This window comes from Lepisosteus platostomus, chromosome 10 (genome assembly GCF_059453375.1).
Source record: "Lepisosteus platostomus isolate fLepPlt1 chromosome 10, fLepPlt1.hap1, whole genome shotgun sequence".
Classification (NCBI taxonomy): domain Eukaryota; kingdom Metazoa; phylum Chordata; class Actinopteri; order Semionotiformes; family Lepisosteidae; genus Lepisosteus; species Lepisosteus platostomus.
In genome coordinates this window covers 22,505,365-22,526,436 of record NC_142620.1, presented here as the reverse complement: position 1 = coordinate 22,526,436, position 21,072 = coordinate 22,505,365, and the positions used below count along the sequence as shown (strand labels likewise).

Sequence of the window (21,072 nt, the reverse complement as noted above, 5' to 3'; positions counted from 1 at the left end):
ATCTTAATGAATCACATACTGTAGCATCTCCGTAAAATTACAGGGATTACCATAAATTTATATTTTGATAACGTTACAAAGCATTCTATCCCATGCCCTCACTGAAAGGTGATCATTTAGCACTAAAATCAGTTAAAAATAGTTTACTTTAGCCACATTTTTTGTCATCACAATAATTCATTGTCATGCTAATTAACTTTTCCCTAGAGTCCTGAAAGGTTTCTTGACATGTTATTTGCTTGGTGTTCTATATAATCAGACAGCAACACTATCCTGGAGGCCCACACGCTTGCTGGGTTTTGTTTAAGTTAAGCTCTCAGTTAAATGAACTCTTAATAGACAGCATAGTTTTATTAATTTGAACTATGTGACTATTTTCATCTCTTTAAACATAATAGAGTTCCCCTTTCAACTATCACATTTCATAAAATAAAATTCCAAACTTTGGAACAAACAAGCATCTTGTTAATACTCCACTTAGGTAATGAAGATTTGGTGGAATACCAAGGACCAAGAGTGGAAGCCACTGGCCTAAACTACACAGTTAAGTGTTCGAATTGCGCAGTTTTGTTGAACGTCTTTTAAAAGACCACTTCACCGTCATATAGCGTCACCAACTGGAGAGCAGTACCCATTAAGAACATTTTGGATACAAAAAATCTGGTTTCATTAATTAGTTTAAAATTTCTGATTTGAAACTAGTTTTCATCCTATAAATTCTCAGACAACTTTTTTATTTTTTACTATTCAAAGCTTTTTTTTATTTTCACCTGTATATACATCTTATCTATTATTTCTAAATTATCTGAACTTTTTTTCAAAACGTTGAGTTTCCGTGATTTAAAAATAGGCGAACCGGATGTTTGAGCTGTGCGGGACATAGATATTCTCACAGACGGTTTGGCCTATGAGTCATAGCTATTTGGTGAGGCTATGTGATATAATAACAGTGAAAGATTAGTGATGTGATATTGTGTCACTTAATCTTGTATTATATTTCGTTTATCGTAGATGATACCCAGTATTTTATTCCTCCTAGTATTCTCACTAGAACATTTCACGTCTTAGTGGACTCATTTAAATAATGTAAAAACAGATTTCCGCGTTTCTTTTGTTTTGACACAGGAAAAGCTTAGTCCGATATCCTTAGTCCTTTGCTAATAAGATCGTAGGTCTCACAACAGGAATCCATTCGTAATAATTCATTACTTTCACCTCACAACAACGGGGTACCCTGTTTTAGAGAGTTACTTTATTTATAAGAAAAGCTGCAATTCAAATTCTAATTATCCGTCTTTCTGTAGTTGTAAATGCTGGGAGGAACATTTTAACCGCAGCAAGATGGCGCCGCAAGTCACTCATTTGGGTTATTTGGAATGGATTGTGGGATATCTATGTTGTGGGAGTTACGCGGATGAACCGGAAGTTTTTGTAAACAGACAAATTTCATTCAAAGTTAAAAAGTCCTTCAGCCTTCAGTTTCATACTTTTAGCCACGACAGGATCGGTGAAAGAAAGGTATCGTACGGTTGCTACTCAGAAAGAACAAATGTGTTCGGTGTGAAACCGGTTCAGCATCAGGAAATAATAACAATGTGGAGTCCATGGGAAGCCCTGAAAAAGAGCAAAACTGCAAGGTTTGGCATTCCAATGTTGGTGAGTTCGTTTTTTTTTATTCAAAACATTTTCGAACCTTGCAGCTTTTAATTCTCCTCTGTTTCCTTGAACGTTGTTTATAGTGGGAAGGATACTACGGTATTAAACTGGACAGACCGTGAGTTACACCTGTTTGCCGATACAACAACTAAAGCGATTTCATATATTTGTTTCTTTGGGTGTTATGATACAGGTTAATTTTAAAGAATGTGCAAGTATGCAGCATTTATACTCATCCATTTTATTGGTACATTCGTAGAAAAGTCCAGAGTGAAGGCATCTAAGTGGTCTATGGCTATCAGCTGCAAAGGGCATTATAGCAACTAAATTGGGAAGTCAGTCAGTCATCAATTTCCGTTCGGGATCAATGAAGTTTTATCTATCTAAAATTATGTCCAAGTTGCTGGTGTCAGGTTAATTTGTGACTTCTACATAGTGTCTCACAAGAGCGGAGTGCGTCCCAGATATTACCCACAGAACCGTGTCCCAATATAAAGGACAACTACACTATGTAATACTTTGCAACAGTATTGATTTATTTGGCATATTCCTTTTGACGAGCACAGAACAGATTGACTGATGCTTTTATGTGAAGTGGCGATACCTACTTGTTCAACCCATGCATATGCTCTCACAACGCGTGTTTCAGTGAACTCAAGTGTTCTAACGTCGTGTTGCAGTTGCTGGTTGTCGGAGGATCCTTTGGACTTCGGGAGTTCACACAGATTCGGTACGACGCGCAGAAACTGAAGAAAAAGGTGGGTAGCTAGGTGGAAGTACTAGTGAAACAGTGGCTCCTCACACAAGTGTGACTGTAGATAACATTTAATGTATAAAACAATAATAACATTATCTTGTGAAACATTTAGAAATCTCAGATATATAAATTAATTATTATATTCATCTAACTGTAATATGAATTGGATTATAGTATTCATATCTTGCATTATAATCACATGGCTGATGGTAACTATAGCAGAGTTAAACCTTCTTTAAAAGTCACTGAGGTCTCCTCTTGCAATCATGCAGAAGGAAACCCAGGGCATGTCCAGAATTTTTATACAAGACCCTAATCTTGCTGGGATGTTTTTTTTTTAATTAATGCTTGACCCACACATGTGTGAAAGCCCTTGCTTTTAATATGCTTGCTGTCCCTGATTTGATCAGGTGTTTCCACTATCTGTAATTCTTTGAAGTGGTCTATGGCTATCAGCTGCAAAGGGCATTATAGCAACTAAATTGGGAAGTCAGTCCATTAAGACTTGCACCAGCTGAGAGTCATGTCTCTTTCAGAAACCACATATCTGGTTCAGTGTCACAGTGGCCTGGAACCTATCCCAGGAAGTACTGGGTACAAGGCCCTGGACAGAACACCAGTGCATAACACTGCACACACCAGAGCAAATTATACCAGTAGGTTAACTGACTTTTGTCAGTCTTTGGTCTGTGGGGGGAAACCAGAAAACTTTGAGGACATTCAAGTGAACATGGAAAGAACATACAAACTCCACACAGATCGCCCCCAGGTCTGGAATTGAACCCAGAGCACCAGCACTAAGAGTCAGCAATGCTAACCCCTGTACCACCATGCAGTCTTTCAGATGAGAAGGTGATCCGTAATTTTTGTTATAAACTCTTGTTATACAGTATCTTCTTGCTTCTTACATGTGACTTTAATACATGTTCAGTATTGTGTATTTTTATTGTATAATATATTCATATAGTGAAATGAGACTGGCTCATTTATTTTTCTCTATGAGGAGAAATTACTCTCTTTGAATGTATAATACTATGAGGCATGATGTCCGCATGCCGATCCTATGGTATCTGTGCTGCTTTATAAAGTTGGGAATTTATATATACATGTGAAATGTGTGTGTTAAATATGCAGATTTGTAAGTAAAAAAACATCTTCTAGCTATTGCTGTTATATATTTTATTCGATTTGTCCTTGTGTCCATCTATTTTGTAACCACTTCATCCAATTCAGGGCTGCGGGGAGCCTGTAATTCTCAGATGCTTCAGTTAATATTTAGCTGAAAAACTGCTTTTGCATGGTAGAACTATTCTGTTTCCATTTCCTTGCAAGTTTCTGAGTTTCATCTACCTTTTTTTGCTAGCTTGAAATCTGCTTCAGAGGTGCTTACATCCTGAAAACATCTATACATTGTGTAGTTCAGGTGGGTAGCTGCATCAGCATGCGTAGTCAGCAAAGGAACAAGCAATAGGTTTATTCCATGCTGAAAAGAGAAGAGAGAAAATGCAACGTTTCGGCTGTGAAGACTTCTTCGGGTGTGAGCTGAAGAGCTATGCATTGTGTAGTTAGGAAGTAATTTGTTTAATTAAAGCTTTAATTGAATAATTAACTAAAATAGTGAACAAAAGTTTTCTGAAATCCAAATTTTGGAATCTAAGCTTTAAATGGAAATATTTTAAAATGATTCACCGACATTTGAATTGACGTTTTTTAAGTAGTAGAAATTTATCTACTCATCAATAGCATCTGCGAAAATTTAATTCTGGAGGTTCTCTAGGGGAGAGCTCTGGAGGCATAAATTGCAGATTACATTTTGCTTAGAGGTAATTGTGTTCATCCCAAGAGGTTTTGGTGTCACCCTTGCAATTCTTCTCTAGACCATATCGGTAAGATTTTTTTTATTTGAGCTCATGAGTACAACCCATGCAATTCAAACAGCAGGGTACAGAAATGAGATTATAAGTAGAGCCGTCTGTTATAGTGATTTGAAAAGAATCATAACTGCTCTTGGCTACAGTTGCATTGTATTAGCAAAACTCAGCATTCACCGAAGGAGGAGGTTGTTCTTGAAGACGTGGGCTGATTTCAGGTTCCCAGGTAGCTCAATTTGCCTGTTTGCAGGATTTGCACTATAGTCAAGGTGAAGCCCGTTCCTCCCTGGGATTTGGCATTAGCTGACTATGACCCGTTTTCCTAGTTTATTATAGCTGAGCAAAAAATAAAAAAAATGGATTCTCCAATTTTTTTATGGAGAATCGTGGAGGGATCATTTTCATGGAGGTTAATGACTCCATGTCCACATGACGTGCCCCTTCCTAAGGTCCTGCCAGATAACGGAGAACTTGCATAGGTCTTGCTGGAAACTGTTACTCTGTTGATTTGATTTTAAAAAGTACAATGGTTACTTAAGAGCAGGTAAAAAAGCATAGTTATTTTCAGGAGTGAAAACTCAGCAGTTTGTTTTTCTCCCTATGATTAAGCCTCATAAACATTTGAAATCCTTGTAATCCCTTCTTTCTCCCACTTTTTTGAGAAAGGGTAACAGGAATGTCGCATATAACTTGTGAGCATTTTTACTGAGCTAGACGCTAGATTACTGAGCTAGATTGGGCTGAGATGGGACAGAAAACAGCAGAGCTGCAGAAACGGGTGCCAGTCCTAATAATCTTTCATGTCATTAATGGTGATGCACATTTTCCCTTTCTATTGTTTCCCCCCTTAAATAAATGTGCCAATGAATGCTGCACATCTAAACGAGACAGGCAGCATTGATTACAGTCGCAACTCTGGATGAGGTAGGAGGGGGAGACAGAAAATAAACAGATCAGTCCAGATTCCTTCGCACTTGGAGAAAAGCTTTGTAATTCGGCATAATTAGCAACCGGATGAATCACTTTCCATTAGCTGAGTGAAAGATGAAGCAGAAGCAGTTCTATGTGATGTGCTTGCATTGGAAAGGTATCTTCTGAACAAGCAAGCTGGGTGAAGTTGCCTGGAGAGAAGCCAGTTTTGCATTTTGTTTCAAGCTCTTCAGATTTTTTTCAGTGAAAAAGTAAAAAACAAAAATTGAAGAAGAGGGGAAAAAAAAAGGCCAGTAGTATTCTCTGATCAAATTACAGAATTTCCTTTGTTCTTGAGAGTCAAGTTCTATGACTAGCAAGTGGGGAAGTGGAAAATTAAAGTGGCACACTGCAGCTTTGCAGAGAAAATATAAGGGGAGCTTATTAAGAACTGACATTTCAAACTGTGGCAGTAATAAGAACAATTTCGAATGCAGGAGTAGATAAAGAACAAGGCAAATTTCAGTAATTACAAGCTGTGCCCTGTGTGTATCCTGCTAGTTCACCTCTTCCATTATTCTGCAGGAGAATCTGCCAGGTTTTATATCATCCTAGTTTCTCAGGTTTTGAAGATCCCATAGCTACTTGGGACTGATACAGATGTTCAACGCTTTCAGATGTCAAAGCATAGGATTTTTAATCAGATTTCACAGAAAGTAACGTGCCCAGCTTGCAGTCAGTTTGGGGAAAAAAAACCCATCTGCATGGCACATGATCATATGGATTCTGTACAGTAAGCCAGTTTTACAATTTTATTGAAACAATCAGACTTTCCTCTTGTGAATCTACAATTGGGCATCAAATACCCAAACGCACCAGCAGGGAGTGCTTCAACCACTTGCCTTTGTACCTCTGCAGATTTTATATGCTCTGCTTTGAAAGTTGCCTGTCAGCCAGGTACAATCCTTCCACACAGGTCCTCTCCCCTTTTCTGCCAGGGGATCCAGTACTCTCCCTTCTTCCAAGATCAGTTTATTATGTTCATTCATTGGCTTTCTTTCTACTTAGACATGCTGAGTACTAAGAAATGGTCAAGAAGAGAAAACGGACTGTGTTCACAGAACTATGGGAATTGCAGTAAAAGCTTTGAAAGGCACATTGCCCTGGCAGTCGTGTTTGTCATTCTGTGCATAAAAAGCAAACAAGAAACGCTGCCTGAAGTTCTGAAGCAGTAATGAAGTGATTCACTTAATGTTATCAGGTAGGTGTAATGAAAAAAAGTGCACAGTTGTAAGTTAAAAGAATAATTAAAAACTTGTTGATGCGTGAGGTCAAATGCATAATTGTCTGATCACCTTGGGTTGACCTCATCCTGGGTTTGACCTCATGTTTGGCCTTGATGTCCCTGGATTTTCAGTGTCTACCTCCATTGTTTTGACAGGCCCTATTTTCATTACACTATACTTCATAATAGAATTGCGTAATTAGGCATTGCTTCACCGTCATGTTCTTAAACTTAATTATTTTCCCCTGTTATGGATAGTTTTTTATCCTTCTGTACAAAGGCGTACAGGACTGGTGGGTGGTTAGTTTTTTTTAGCCAGCAGCCATATTACCCTGCAACACACAGCTGGCAACCCACTGAAGCTAAGCAGGTGTGAGCCTGGTCAGTACCTAAGGTTGCTGCTGGAAGAGGTGTTAGTGGGGCCAGTAGGGGGCGCTCACCACGCATTCTCTGTGGGTCTTAATGCCCCAGTATAGTGACATGGACACTATACTCTAAAAAGGTGCGATGAGAAACCGGGTCCTAACTCTCTAGTCATTAAAAATCCCGGAGTGTTTCTCGAAAAGAGTAGGAGCATTACCAAAATTTCTCATTAGCCTTTACCAATCATGGCCTCCTAATAATCCCCACTATGAATTGTTTTCATCACTCTGTTCTCCTCCCCACTGATAGCTGATGTGTGGCGAGCATACTGGTGCACTATGAATTCCATTGCATCATCCAGGTGGATGCTGCATACTACCTGTAAAGCACTTTGAGTAGAGTGTCCAGACAAGCGCTATATAAGTGTAAGGAATGATCTGGAGCTACGTCAACATTTGCAGCTGTTCAGAGATTGCTGTGCTGAGATTTTATGCACAGTGCAATTTTTACTGCTTAAATTTAACAGCCAGAGTGCATTTCAGCTTAAATTCCAGAAACCCTAAAAACAGAGCATCTTTGCAGATAGTGTGAAATAATTGCTCCTTCAACTGCAGTGCAATAAACCCCTCAGGTTATAAATAGACTACATGTTGGTTTTGCTATTATTAGAACTGCTGCTGAGGCAAATACCTCTTATTTATATGATGTACTGTAGGTATCTTCCCAGCTAATACAAAACAATTGAACTACATTTCCAAATGTTGCTAGAAGGTTGTTTGGTCAGGGTAAACAAAATGATTTCTAAAATGAATGGAAGAAGGAAGTTTGGTTACATCAGCTATTGGGAAATACATAAAAACCAATTACGTTTTCTTTGTTTATAGTCTCTAGAGGATGATACTTGTGGATCTTTTATCACACATTATTAAGATGTCAGAATATTACCAAGCTGACAAGTGAACATTGCAGCAGCACCATATTAACTTTATATTTCAGTTTCCACAGCATTGTAAACAATGTTTTGACAACATTCCCTGGGTGCATATTTTGTAAAAGGAGAATAGAAATACCATTGTTATATACTGTATGTAATGCTTCTGGATGCTGTTGACTGCTGTCTAAACCTGATATTAATCAGTGTAACATCGTGGTTTTCATAATACAATGTTGCTGAAAAGAGAGACAGTGAAAACTCCCATGTCAGATGGTTTTGCTTCACTTGGTGTTTTTTTCAATTGAAGGCATTTCTACATAGTCTTAATTCTGGAGCACAGGTCTCCAATCCTGGTCGTGGATATTCTCATGACACCCTAAATAACCAGCTAATTAAACATTAGGATTACTTGTTTAAGCCCTTGTTTATAATGTGACAGTAAGATCGGGAAACTGCTTGATTCCAGTGAAGGCACGAGGAGAGACGGGTGCTGTGAAGACGGAATGGAGACTGCCGAGCAGGATATGGGCTTCGAGGAAGGCAAGGCTGGATGGCAGGGGTTTGGCACAGCGCTGCTGGTCTGGGGCAAAGCAGGGCTGAAGTGGCAATGGATGACAAACAGGAACGCAGCCGGCAGCCTGGATCAAAAATAGGACAGATTTGCGCCAGATTTCATGCAGCTTATTCTTCTCAAAGGCAGGCTGGTTGTGTTGGAAGTAGTTTCTTAGCAGAAGAAAGCTGAATGATGGAACACCAGACGATGGGCAGATCAGAGTTTAAATATCCTGGTTGAAATGGGATGACTACCTGTTAGGTGGGCTCAGCTGGCCCCATGGGACAAGCAGCCTCTCTGCGGTCCTCACGGCCCCTGGAGGAGTTAGACTCCCCGTGTGAACGCGTCCCGTTTCTATGGCGACTGAGGTCTACAAGATCTGACTTCTCACACGGTCATAATATTGTTCAGTTAAGCAAGTATTGTTGCAATGAAAGGAATACTGGCATGTGAGGGCTGAGGAAAATTGTGATTTTATTTCCAAAAGATCATTTGTTCCAAATGATTTCTCTCTTTGACTGATCATCATTAAATTCTCCCATGCTTTTTGAAATGAATATTTTTAGTACCTATAGATACTTCTGTATAGAGATCTCCAGGACCAGGTTTGGAGAACACTAAATAAAAAGTGAGACCTCCAGTAATAATTATAATTGCTTACACTTATATAGCGTTTTTCTAGACACTCCACTCAAAGCGCTTTACAGGTAATAGGGACTCCTCTCCACTACCACCAATATGCAGCATCCACCTGGATGATGCGACGGCAGCCATAGTGCGCCAGAACGCTCCCCACGCATCAGCTATCAGTGGGGAGGAGAGCAGAGTAATGAAGCCAATTCATAGATGGGGATTATTTGGAGGCCATGATTGGTAAAGGCCAATGGGAAATTTGGCCAGGACGCTGGGGTTATACCCCTACTCTTTTCGAGAAACGCCCTGGGTTTTTTAATTACCACAGAGAGTCAGGACCTCGGTTTTACGTCTCATCCGAAGGATGGCGCCTTTTTACAGTATAGTGTCCCTGTCACTTTACTGGGGCATTAGAGCCCACATGGACCGCAGGGTGAGCGCCCCCTGCTGACCCCACTAACACCTCTTCCAGCAGCAACCTTAGTTTTTCCCAGGAGGTCTCCCATCCAGGTACTGACCAGGCTCACACCTTCTGAGCTTCAATGGATTGCTAGTTGTGAGTTGCAGAGTGATTATGGCTGCTGGCTTATAGGAGTTCATGGTGGAGAGAATATGTTGCAGACGTGTGGTGCGCTTCGTCATTTCTTTTCAATTTCCCAAAAGGGTAGTTACATCTTTAAAAGTGTTTGACCTTAAACCTTAAAAGTTTTCCATTTCTGGTATCCACTATTTCATAAAGGTATTAGTTTTCATAAGTCTTCAGCTCCGAGGTATTTAGCTTATATTAAAGGAACAATTGCTGTGAAACGTCTGCTGCAGATATTTGAATTTTAATAAGATGACTCAGCCAAAAATAGTTTTTTCCAACTCAAACTACAGATATTTACAGATATAAATATATCTTCACTGCTCCCTTCTTCTCTCATTTGACATTGCAAAGTTCAGCTGTATCTGTTCAGTTCAGTTTTATCTCTTGCTGCATTGTATCCTTTGATTACTGGTGATAGGAAAAAATACAATTGATGCACTTTTGACTGTGTAAAGTTTTTTTTTTATGTTGTAAGAAGCATAGTGCTTCCTGGCATCCCTCCAGTCTGACTCAATGATTTTGCACACAGCCTCTAAATATTGATGTTTTTTAGAAATGTCATTAGAAACATTCTGGAAAAACAGCACCACATAAATTGTTGGTTTAATATTTACTGTTTCATAATGTCAATCTGCTATTTTGGAAAATAAACTATTGATAATTTATTTGCTTGAGTTTTGTGTAGCACTTTCCATTCCTTAGCCTCCTAAAATGCTTTGAATACAAATTCCATTAATACTTCACTGTCCCAAAACTTGTGTATGTAATTTAATGTATATTTCAGAGGAAAAAGTACAGAATTCCAGCTTTTGTTTCTATGTATGATTTTGCATACATGTTTAGCCAAGTTAGAACAATGTCATTTACTGTGTTCAGTCTCCCCATTTCAGGTGAGCATTCATATTGTGAAAAATGTAAAGCCTTGGTTCCAGCCTTTGGAGATTAACGTTTCGCCTGCCTCTTGAGTTAGGTATAAACCAAGATGAAGACTACAGAGCTGTGGAAGATCTTGAAAAAGGAAAAGTAGTAGAGGAGAAAGCAATCAGAAAAGATCAGGTCTTCCAAAAAAAGATAACAGCAATTGGTGATAGAAAAAAACTTTAGAGCTCTGAAGAAAAACCCTAAATAACAACCAAAGAGATTGCAGACTATCTCCAGATTGCAGGGGTGAAAGTATCTCGATTCCCTGCGTACAAAAAGGTACAAAGATAAACCTGTGACAAAGAGATGGAAAGGTCAATGTGTGGAGAAAGAGGAAGTTCAAAAGAGTAGAAATACACCTCATCTGTGAAGAGTGATGGAGATAGTGTCATGACTTCATGAAACTGGCTCTGTGGTCTTATTGATGATGTAATCATGATGGCAGCAGCAAATGAGCCCTGAAGTGTATGGAAACATCTTTTCTGCCCATGTCCAAAAAATGCCTCCAAGCTCATTCGGTGACAGTTCTGCAGCAAGACAGTGACCCAAAATATACCTCACATTTACGAGTTTATCAGGAAGAAGGAAATGGATAATTTTGAACCTGCTGAGAGAAACTAATGTCAGAAAAACCCACAAACAAGCAACACCTGAAAATGGCTGTAGTTAAGGCTTAGAAGAACATCATATCAAGCAACGGAAGATATCAAGAGTTTGATGTTGACGGGTCACAGACTTGAAGAACTTGAACTTAACACTACTTTAATTTACAATAGTTTGTCCCTGTACTTAGTCTGACCTGAGGCTAAAGGGGACTGAACACCTATATTTTGTTCTTCCTTGATTGACCATGTATCCCCCCAAAAAAATCAGAAATCTTTCAGTCTTTTGATTTGAAATAAGTTTCATTACACAACCAAAATGACAGCTATGTAATGGGATCTTTAGTTACCAAGTAGTCAGCAGACTTAATATCCTATCAAGAGCACATCACCTCCTGCGGCCCAGTGTCTCTGGTCATCTTGCCAGCACAGTGGGTTGATAATCCTGTTCTAGGGGCAGAGCACCACTTACTAGTCCACATAAGCCACAGAGCAGCAACCTGTTTTTTCCTAGAGATCTCTCATCCTTGTACTGACCAGGCACAGCCTGGTCTCTCTTTCTGATTTCTCATGAGTCTACAAGGTTATAATGTTTGTCCCTAGTAAAATATTAGATAGGTCCCCAGGTTTAATCTGGTTGCTGTATATACTGTCCCTGTGTCTCACTTCAACCTCACTTTTCCTTGGTATCTTCCTTGCTGGTCCCTCTTCCTCCCTCATCCCAAAAAAAGGCTAAACCTTTTTGAGAGCATTTAAAAATAATAATAATAATTGCTTACGCTTATATAGTGCTTTTCTGGACACTACACTCAAAGCACTTTACAGGTAATGGGGACTCCCCTCCACTACCACCGATGTGTAGCATCCACCTGGATGATGAGACGGCAGCCATAGTGCACCAGAATGCTCACCACACATCAGCTATCAGTGGGGAGGAGAGCAGAGTAATGAAGCCAATTCATAGAGGAGGATTATTAGGAGGCTATGATTGGTAAGGGCCAATGGGATATTTGGTCAGGACGCCAGGGTTACACCCCTACTCTTTTCGAGAAACACCCTGGGATTTTTAATGACCACAGAGAGTCAGGACCTCGGTTTTACGTCTCATCCGAAGGATGGCGCCTTTTTACAGTATAGTGTCCCTGTCACTATACTGGGGCATTAGGACCCACATGCACCGCAGGGTGAGTGTCCCCTGCTGACCCCACAAACACCTCTTCCAGCAGCAACCTTAGTTTTTCCCAGGAGGCCTCCCCTCCAGGTACTGACCAGGCTCACACCTGCTTAGCTTCAGTGGGTTGCCAGTTGTGGGTTGCAGGGTGATATGGCTGCTCCAATTCTTATTATTCCAATAAGAATTGGAATAAACCATGGAAGGCCAGACAAGCCCGTCTTTCTCATGTGGTTGTATCCCTTGCTTTCTTTAAAGGACAACACTATCCTTTTTTTTAATTGTTGACCAATTCTCAGAGTAACACAAGTTACATGGTAAAGATGTCCATTTACCATATTTTGCTGTCTTTTTGAGCATAAGGGTGGTCCTTTTACTTTCTTTACCACAATATGTGAATGTGGACCTTGATCTACAACATAAACAACTTGTTCCTATTTGGCTGGTCTCTGTTGCTGTTGTGTCCCACAGAGGCAAAACATGCCAAAAGGAAATCCCACTGTTTCCATTTTTTTTAGATTTAAAAAATTGCAGGCTTTACTAGAAATTAAGGAAAGATAAGATCACTTTATTAGTCATATACAATTTCTTGCATTAGGAATTTTTTTGCATACCCCAGTTTGCTCTCCATGAAAGGCATATTCTTGAGGAATATTAATATAGGAAAATATAGATATATACATTGTTTTCAGGCCTCAATAATATCCTTTCTTAAATTTCTGATCTTATGTAAATTTGGGTACCAGTACCAAGTTGGTGATTTTGATTGCGATGACCTTCATTGTCAGCCGTTCAAAATTTGAACTGGTGAATTACAGATGACCCACTGCAATTGCTCAGTTCAAGCACTGCAACATTGTAAATTCCTGTGCTACGAAGGTTAGGTGAAAACAACTATTGATTTTTAAGGAGAATGTAAAGCCCTTGCATATTGATGCATTTGAAAAAGTCACGTTAGTGACCCCCTTTCCTTACAGGGGCTTATTAATGTATTATATTTGGAGGAAAATTCCAGTGCTTGTTTCTGATATTGTCTATTGACATCTGTGTAATTTACATAAAGACTTTGAAATGAGAAATATTGCTCGTCCTATCCTTTTTCTCAAATACAATCTCGACACTTAAGTTCTAGTGAACAGGAATTCAAATGTTTTACTGAAAGCATTTACGTTTTTTTTTACAGCATTGCTGTAAGTTATAACTGAGAGAAGAAAAGTAGCAGTTGATTTTTTTCCAGATTTAATGCTCTTCTCTCTGTACTGTACAGAACATGGAATAGTATTACCATGTTTTACAAAATTCTGTGTTTGCCATAGAAAATTGAACATAAATCTTACTAAAGTGCAATTGAGAAAGGAAGGATAAGAATAAACTATAGTATTCATTGATCAGAACATATTTCCAAAATAAACTGCAGCAGATGCTTTCCTGACTTTTTTCGTCAGCCATCCTCACCAAATATTAACATTATATTGCTAGCTGACTCATTTCAACCCTTTTAATCTCCCAGTTACATGCACTTTCCTGTCAGGAATATATGCATATTTCTGTTGCTTTAAGATGAGGCAGCTGTGGTGACCAGCTTCTCAGTGTCTAAACAGAAAGTCTATTTGTGAAATCACCTGTTTGCAATTAGATTGTTTTTCTCGTAACCAAGGATACTTTTTTGTGTAGTTGTTAGTTATCTGTTAAGTGTTTGATATTTCCATAATGCAAGTTTAATTATACTTCCCTTTTAAAAGTATTGAGTTTTAAAAGTTCTATCTTGTCCCACGTTTTCAGGTACTATTCTTGTCTCACTGAATTCCAAACACGGCTAAAGGGCTATTAGTCTCATAGGAGAAACTGACGTGAGCCCATCCATTTTCGAACTGCTTTATCCAGTATGGGTCGTGGGAGAGCCAGAGCATATACTGGTAAGCAATGGGTGCGAGGCAGGATGCACCCTGTATGACTGTGGTCACAAACCTTTTTAGGTATAAGATCACTTTTTGAAATCAAAACAAATCAAAGATCTGCCATCATATATGCCAGACCAAGCTATGCAGAATAGATGTGCATTTAGCTTATTCCCACCTAAAGCTACAATCACACGAAATATCACTGTTTACTTACTTCATTAAGGTGCTGCAAAGTGCTGAACATCATGGCACTAAAAGTCAATGAGATGCCTGTGGCTGCACACTATCTGCAAATGCTGTGTAGTCTGGAGTATAGTTTGAGATGGCAAGTCTAATACAGTCGGTCAGGTGATCATCTGTTAGGCAAGTGCGATACTTGGACTTGATTTTCATCTGTGAAAACGCCATCTCACAAAGATATGTGGATCCAAAGAAGGCCTTCACCTTAAGTGCACAGGATGAAAGGAGTGGATAACTCTCACTATTCACAATCCCCCAAAAGTCCTTGTCTCTTGACCTGGCTTTCATCTCAAGGTCATTTTGTAGATCAATTATTTCCATGTCAACTCCACTTGACAAATGAAGCACTGTTGAAATTTTGCTAATAGATCCTCAATCTCAGTGGCATGAAAGGGGTTTGAGATGAACGTGACAATGTCTTGTATCTGGTTTAGCTCCTGAAACCACCTATTAAACTCCTCTGCCAGTCTGTCCAGGTGGACATTCTTTAGGATGGAACGAGACTTTGAGATGTTGCTCAGCATGTTGGCCGATTTCTGGAAGTGAGATACATTCCTGCTGTTTAACTGGGATGTCCACAGTGCAAGTTTCTCTTTGAAGGCATTCACAGCACTGATCATATGTAACACGTCTCTATCCTTTCCTTGCAATTCACAATTCAGCTTATTCAGTTTGGAAGTTAAGTCTGTTAGAAATCCCCACTCGAGCAGCCAGTGTTATCTGACAACTCCCTGTATTCTTAATTTCTTGATTTCTTGACTTCAGAAAAGTCATCATCTCTGGCAACAAATCAATGAACCCCTGGAGCACCTGCCCATGACTTAACCAGCACATGTCAGCATGTATAATCACATCTCCATATTCAGCGTCAATCTCATCAAGTAATGACTTAAAGAGGCGGTGCTGAAGAGCTTTTGCGCGAATCGAATTTTATCATTTTAACTACGACAGTCATCACGTGAGAAATCCAGTACTTTGCTGGTTAGCACCACTGATGAATGACACAGTGATAATTGACAAAAGAGGGGAAAATGGGATCTTTCCTACAAATGAAACCAGCACGCAGACCGTACATTGCCGGTGCCCCGTCTGTTGTGATTGACACTAGTTTCTGAAGTGGGATATTTATCTCAAGTGTGTATGTTTTGAATTAACAGTATATGTCCTCACCTCTTGTCTTCTCTTTCAAAGGCAGAAGAATGAGAAAGTCCTCCTTAATAGTGGCATCCATAAAAGCCATGTGAACGAACATGACAAGTTGAGCCATGTCAGACATATCCATATATACATACTGCTGTATGAGATGCCAGTCCATTGCATACACAGACCCCAAAGCCAATATTCCTATTGGCAAATTGATCTACCAGTATGTCTTTGGATTGTAGGAGGAAACTGGAGCAGCAGCAGGAGGAAATCCATGTGATAACATACGAACTCCACACAGATAGCACCCCAGGGATTGAAACTAAGGCCCACCATGCCGCCTTGTTTGCAGAGCATGTGTAATGTAAGGTTCTTTTGTAGGACATTCTAAACTTGCAATGAAGCTAACGCTTTGTGTCGTTTTTCTTTCAAAGTTCAATTTTCTGGAGGTTGTATCGTTGTATCCATAATATGGGCTAGCAGTTGAATTGTGTGCATTACAGATGAACCTGGTATACTCATTAAAATATCCAGAATGATGAAAAAGGTCTCCTCTATTTTTAAAGAATGCAGTCCAATTATTCTAAAAAGGAGAAACAGAATTGTTCCCCTGCATTTACAACGGGTAAATGTTCAGTCACCGCCTAGGGTTAGGACGTTTTTTTTTCTCATCAGTTACATATCTTTCTCATCAACAAGAAATCTGCATGAAATATTATTTTCAACTGATACGTGGGTAATCGTGTAGGATAATACCATTGCGCTGATCATGCTTTTGACCTAACGCAGTGTTTTCCGATTCCAACGTTCTGAAGCAATAGTTTTTTTTTTATAGATAACACAAGCAGTGAGTGAGAAGTAGAAATGGGGAATTGTAGCAAGTGTTAATTAGAGCTCCTTTTGTGGCACACACCATGGCATGATTCACCTGAAATTTGAATAAAATTATAGGATGCTGCTATTCAGACGTTTCAATGTAGCCCAATTAATAAACAGAGGACAGTGTTTTTCTTAATGGCTGTTTGCATGCGGTACTTAGCCTGCAAAACAGCAACTTTCTTAGCTTTAGCTTACAAAGGCAGCAGTCTGAGAATAATTGTCTGTTTTACTGATGAGCAACTGCAGGTGCTACAGCACTGACCCTAAACATAGATTACAGTTAATACTAGGCTACTTCCCTCAACACTAGAAATATCAGGAAATATTTGCAATGGTTGGTGTCGCCAAAACAAAAAAATCAATGGGTCTCCTGTGTTACCCAGTTCTCCAATTGGAGTCTGACCATGGTATCAACCAGTTGTCACTGGGATTGCCCAAATGGTGGTACACAACTGCAAGGATTGTCTCATATTTCCAGAAAACAGCAACTCCTGTTGCTACTCAGGTGCTGGCTGGCTTTCAGTGACACCAAAGAGCGTGAATCAAGCGGTAAAGACACTCACTCAAGCGCAGGGTGAGTTCCGCGATTGGTTCGAGCCCGAGCCGTGTCACTTCCCCAAACGACTAGCTGAGAACCATGAAGGGCAGAGTGGGTTTAGACGGACAGTACTTTTGCTCAGCTTTCAGGGCTGCACTGACTCCTATGGCCTCCTATGGTGCTTGCTGGCTTGTGGTACCGTTAGTGAGATGCGTCTTCTCCTCCAGTTGTTGAACCTCCAGTACAAGGCTGTGTTGTGACATTTTAAAAGACAGGTGGCTCAAATGTAGGAAAGTCAGAGTCTGCCTGCACTTCCTCATTCCCCTCAAAGTGTTTGTAGTCATGAGCTGCGATATGACCAGTTGGTGATTTCAGCCTTGTATGTGGCTATGTCAGAGAACTTTTCAGTGTACAGGAATTGCACCCTTAAAGCAAAGCCATATACAGTTGGGTCAGTATACAAAAAATAATTCCTAATTCCAAATTTAAGAAATGGATCAGACCAAAATGATTGTGATATTATTTCTTTCAGGTCCTTTATTCGCTTCAGCTAGTCCTTAGGTTTTGGGCTTTCTTGGGAAATGGCAGCTCATCAGGCATTTTGTGTGAAGACATGGATAGACTGAATTGAGACAGACAAAAGTAAACCTTGGACACAAAACATCGGAGATTCCTTTTCAGATATATAGGGTGTGATTGCCTTTATTCTCTGTGTTATGGTTCGCAAAGTGATGTTATTTGTTGCCTTTGTTCTGTGTAATGTGGTACCAAAGTATTTTTTTTCTACCCTCTTTCCATAGCTGGACCCAGAACTGGAAGCCAGAATCAAAGCACAGAAGAATCCAGTGACTTTGGAGAATGAGTACGAGGTATGTTTTTTTTTCCGTTTTGCAATGAATCCTTAAAAGCAATATTATAGGTGCAAGACCCATTTAAATACCTGATTTTATTGCTGAATGCCATTATGGAGTTATGTCTGCTCTTGTCTGATTCATTTTTCTTTCTTTTATCATCATTTGCCTTTCCTACACTCATATCTCAGGTCGATGGCTGGTTCTGGGATGGGGCTTAGAGAGTGAACTCATTTTAGCTCCTGCTAAAAAATAACTTATAAAAATAACCCTGTTCTCTTTTAAGGCGAGGTGAGTGAAACCTTTGTTTCTGCATTCAGAGAATCTGGATCAGATTTTGTTATAGAGCTGACCTGCACTGGCATAGAGACTTGTTGGGTATAAGAGACTTGTTGGACTGGGAAGGAGACTGGTTAGGTAGTAGGATTACAAAAAGTGACTGGTTAATTATTTAGTGCTGGGAATAAGATTATGGTCACAACCCTCAGAAAATCCGGAGCCAACTTTGTCATGGAATCCAGTATTGTAATTTGAGTGTTCTAGTAAATGATATGGCAAGTGGCTGTGCTGGAATAGGAGCTGGAGGAACTTAGATTCCAAAAAGCAGTGGAGCAGCTGGTGAAGACTACACTACACAAGACTACACTACACTGAAAGCTGTACCGCAAGGGTAAAAAACAAGGAATGGAAATGGCAAATTAGCTTGGTTGAGGTCAACAGAGACGAGGAAGCAACACACCACAATTCCCAACTGGTTTACCCCATTCCAGGGGCACAGAGGTCCATGGAATGCAAGGCTCTGGTGTCCATGTCACCAAGAACTAGGAAATCAGTCAGTCTCGGTATGCGGCAGTCTGTTGTACAATAATGCCCGAGTCTATAGGGACATCTCATACTCGAGAGTCTTTAAACGGAACTGGCCTTTACAAAATAAACAAATAAATGTTCCATATCTTAAAAATTGACTGAGTTATATAAATGTCAGGAAATGTCAGTTATTGGCTGCATTGCACAAAATGGCCAGGTTAAGGGCCCCGCTGGACTGGAGTTGCAGCTTTGCATCAATAACTAGGGCTTCATGTTCTAGCAAATACAGGAATCGAAAGCAGCAGAGATGGTGAATTAGGGTCTGATCCATGGACACAACATCTGAGTCACAGAATAATACTGGAAGCACATGGTAGTCAATCATTAACTCCAAAGAGTTACATTTTTTCTTAATGCCACAGTACATTGTGTTTTATTTGTTCTTTCTGCCATTGTTTAAAGTAGGCTGATTGTTTTTACCACCTGTCTGGCATGGATTTAGAGCTGAAATGTTACGTCTGTAAACTACCCTCATTTCTTTATGAACAGAATTATTTTTAAAGCATTAGTTACACCCACAATAAGTTTATCATTTGTGCAAAGGGAGTAGTAAAATTTTAATACACATTTACAACTACATAGTTTGACCTTTAGAGTGTTTAGAACTAGAATTACTGGCAAATGAAAGATTATTTTATCACAAAATTAAATTGCAGATCCCCTAATGGAGGTTAGGGGAGGTTCTAATTGTACCTAGATATGGTCTAAAAGCCCCTTCTCTCTTCCTCTCACTGTCTGCACATTTTTTTTTCTTGAAATTGTTGAAAGCAAAAAAGGGAAATTGGTAGAATACACAGTCTTCATTTGAGGAAGCTGCTATTATGACATGAGGCAGCCTTTGATGCAACTCTTCAATTGTAATGGGTTTGGTGCAATTGTGCACTCATGGGACAGTTACTTTTACCCTAAAAATAACCTGATGTGGAACTGATGAATCCCTGTCCAACGATCAAGGGCAAAAAAAAACATTTTTATGCTTTCAGCTGTTATAGTCACTTGGACTGAAGGATACAGGTCTCCCAGAACAGCAGCAACTTCAAAAACTGATTGTGGTATGTCACATAGTTAAAAGACCACAGATTTACAAAAAGAAGCAGCATATTGAAATGGAAAAACTGCACACTTTTCTTAATTGTCTCAATGTACAGCCATTGCGGATACACCATTGACGTTGGTGGTGAGAGGGTTTTAGTTTTTGGTAACATGACCAGGAATTAAAGGTCTGATTTGCAGCTAATACTAATTTAATTATTAATTCAGGTAGGTAGTTGCATCAGCATGAGTAGGCTGCAAAGGAACAAGTAATAGGTTTATTCCATGCTGAAAAGAGAAGAAAGAAAAAAAACGTTTCAGCTGTCGAGCCTTCTTCAGGTGTCACACCTGAAGAAGGCTCCACGGCCGAAACGTTGCGTTTTCTTTCTTCTCTTTTCAGCATGGAATAAACCTATTACTTGTTCATTTAATTTTTAATATTTTCTAATCATTACACATCTATAGCAAGATCTACAATGAAGATCGTCATTTGTAACAGATGCTCAACATCACAACTTCATTGTTCCATGGAACATGGAAGTAACGGGTGCAATTAAATTCTTCATGAGACAGAGGTATTCAGAGGGATTTATACATCATTCAGAATTGCAGTAGTTTGTAAAAGTATGACTTGACATAACAAAACCCACAGGAAATGACTTGTAACTGTTTATTTTTAAACATTTGTGCATAGGGTAGCCATTTCACCTTTAAGGCTAATGGGCTTTTGTTGGGTTTTGTGGCAAACAGAGGCTGAGGAGCGTCAACATGGATGAGTGGCAGAACATCAGGGGCCCGAGGCCTTGGGAGGATTCCCGGGAGTACCAGCAACAGCAGCACGCCCTGCAGGACGCCAGGCACAAGAAGGGCCCGTAGTGGACACAGGGGCTGCCGCGTTGTTGCTTTCGTGTGCTGGGGACGGCTGGAGCAGCAGGTTTTGCCTCAGGGCAGGATCGGGATTGGCGTTCTTCCTTTTGACGTGAGGGCCCTGCAGAAAGTGGGGTCAGCGTGAGGACTGGCAGCTTACAGAGAGGAATCCATGAGGCTGGTACTTTAACCAGTGCAGTACAGCTGTCTGAGATGAGGTCGTCTCATCTTGTGGTGTTCCTCTTCTTATACTAAGAGAATATTAAAAGCTCTTGGGTTAGTTTAAAATCTAAGCCTGAAGTGTTCTTTTCTTTCAAACGGCAAAAAAAACTGCATTGTGTTTTTAGATCCTAGTAGATTACGTTCCATGTGTTTCCCTTGGTCAGTCATATTTTTTGTTATATCTTGATTTACATCCAGTAATGTTAAAAATAAAAGTTTAGATACACTGTGCTCTGCTGAGGTAAAACCTTAAATGCCCCCCCATTTCCCCCTAGTGTAATTATTTCC

The 21,072-nt window shown here is 39.7% G+C and overlaps 1 protein-coding gene across 1 annotated transcript; it reads left to right on the top strand.

The window, feature by feature from the left end:
• The first annotated feature begins 957 nt into the window (after window positions 1-957).
• On the top strand, window positions 958-20,850 carry cox16 (cytochrome c oxidase assembly factor COX16). Its single transcript, XM_088648827.1, has 4 exons — window positions 958-1,656; window positions 2,337-2,414; window positions 17,746-17,814; window positions 20,446-20,850. The coding sequence occupies exons 1-4, from the start codon at window positions 1,342-1,344 to the stop codon at window positions 20,569-20,571; spliced, it is 588 nt and encodes a 195-aa protein (XP_088504953.1). The 5' UTR covers window positions 958-1,341; the 3' UTR covers window positions 20,572-20,850.
• Window positions 20,851-21,072: the final 222 nt, after the last annotated feature.

What these genes read in the sequence shown, in the direction of transcription:
- cox16 (XM_088648827.1), top strand. Translation starts at nt 1,342, where the DNA reads ATGGCGCCGCAAGTCACTCATTTGGGTTATTTGGAATGGATTGTGGGA. An exon ending in CGCAGAAACTGAAGAAAAAG is followed by an intron (nt 2,415 to 17,745) that starts GTGGGTAGCTAG and finishes CTCTTTCCATAG; the next exon opens with CTGGACCCAGAACTGGAAGC. An exon ending in CTTTGGAGAATGAGTACGAG is followed by an intron (nt 17,815 to 20,445) that starts GTATGTTTTTTT and finishes TGTGGCAAACAG; the next exon opens with AGGCTGAGGAGCGTCAACAT.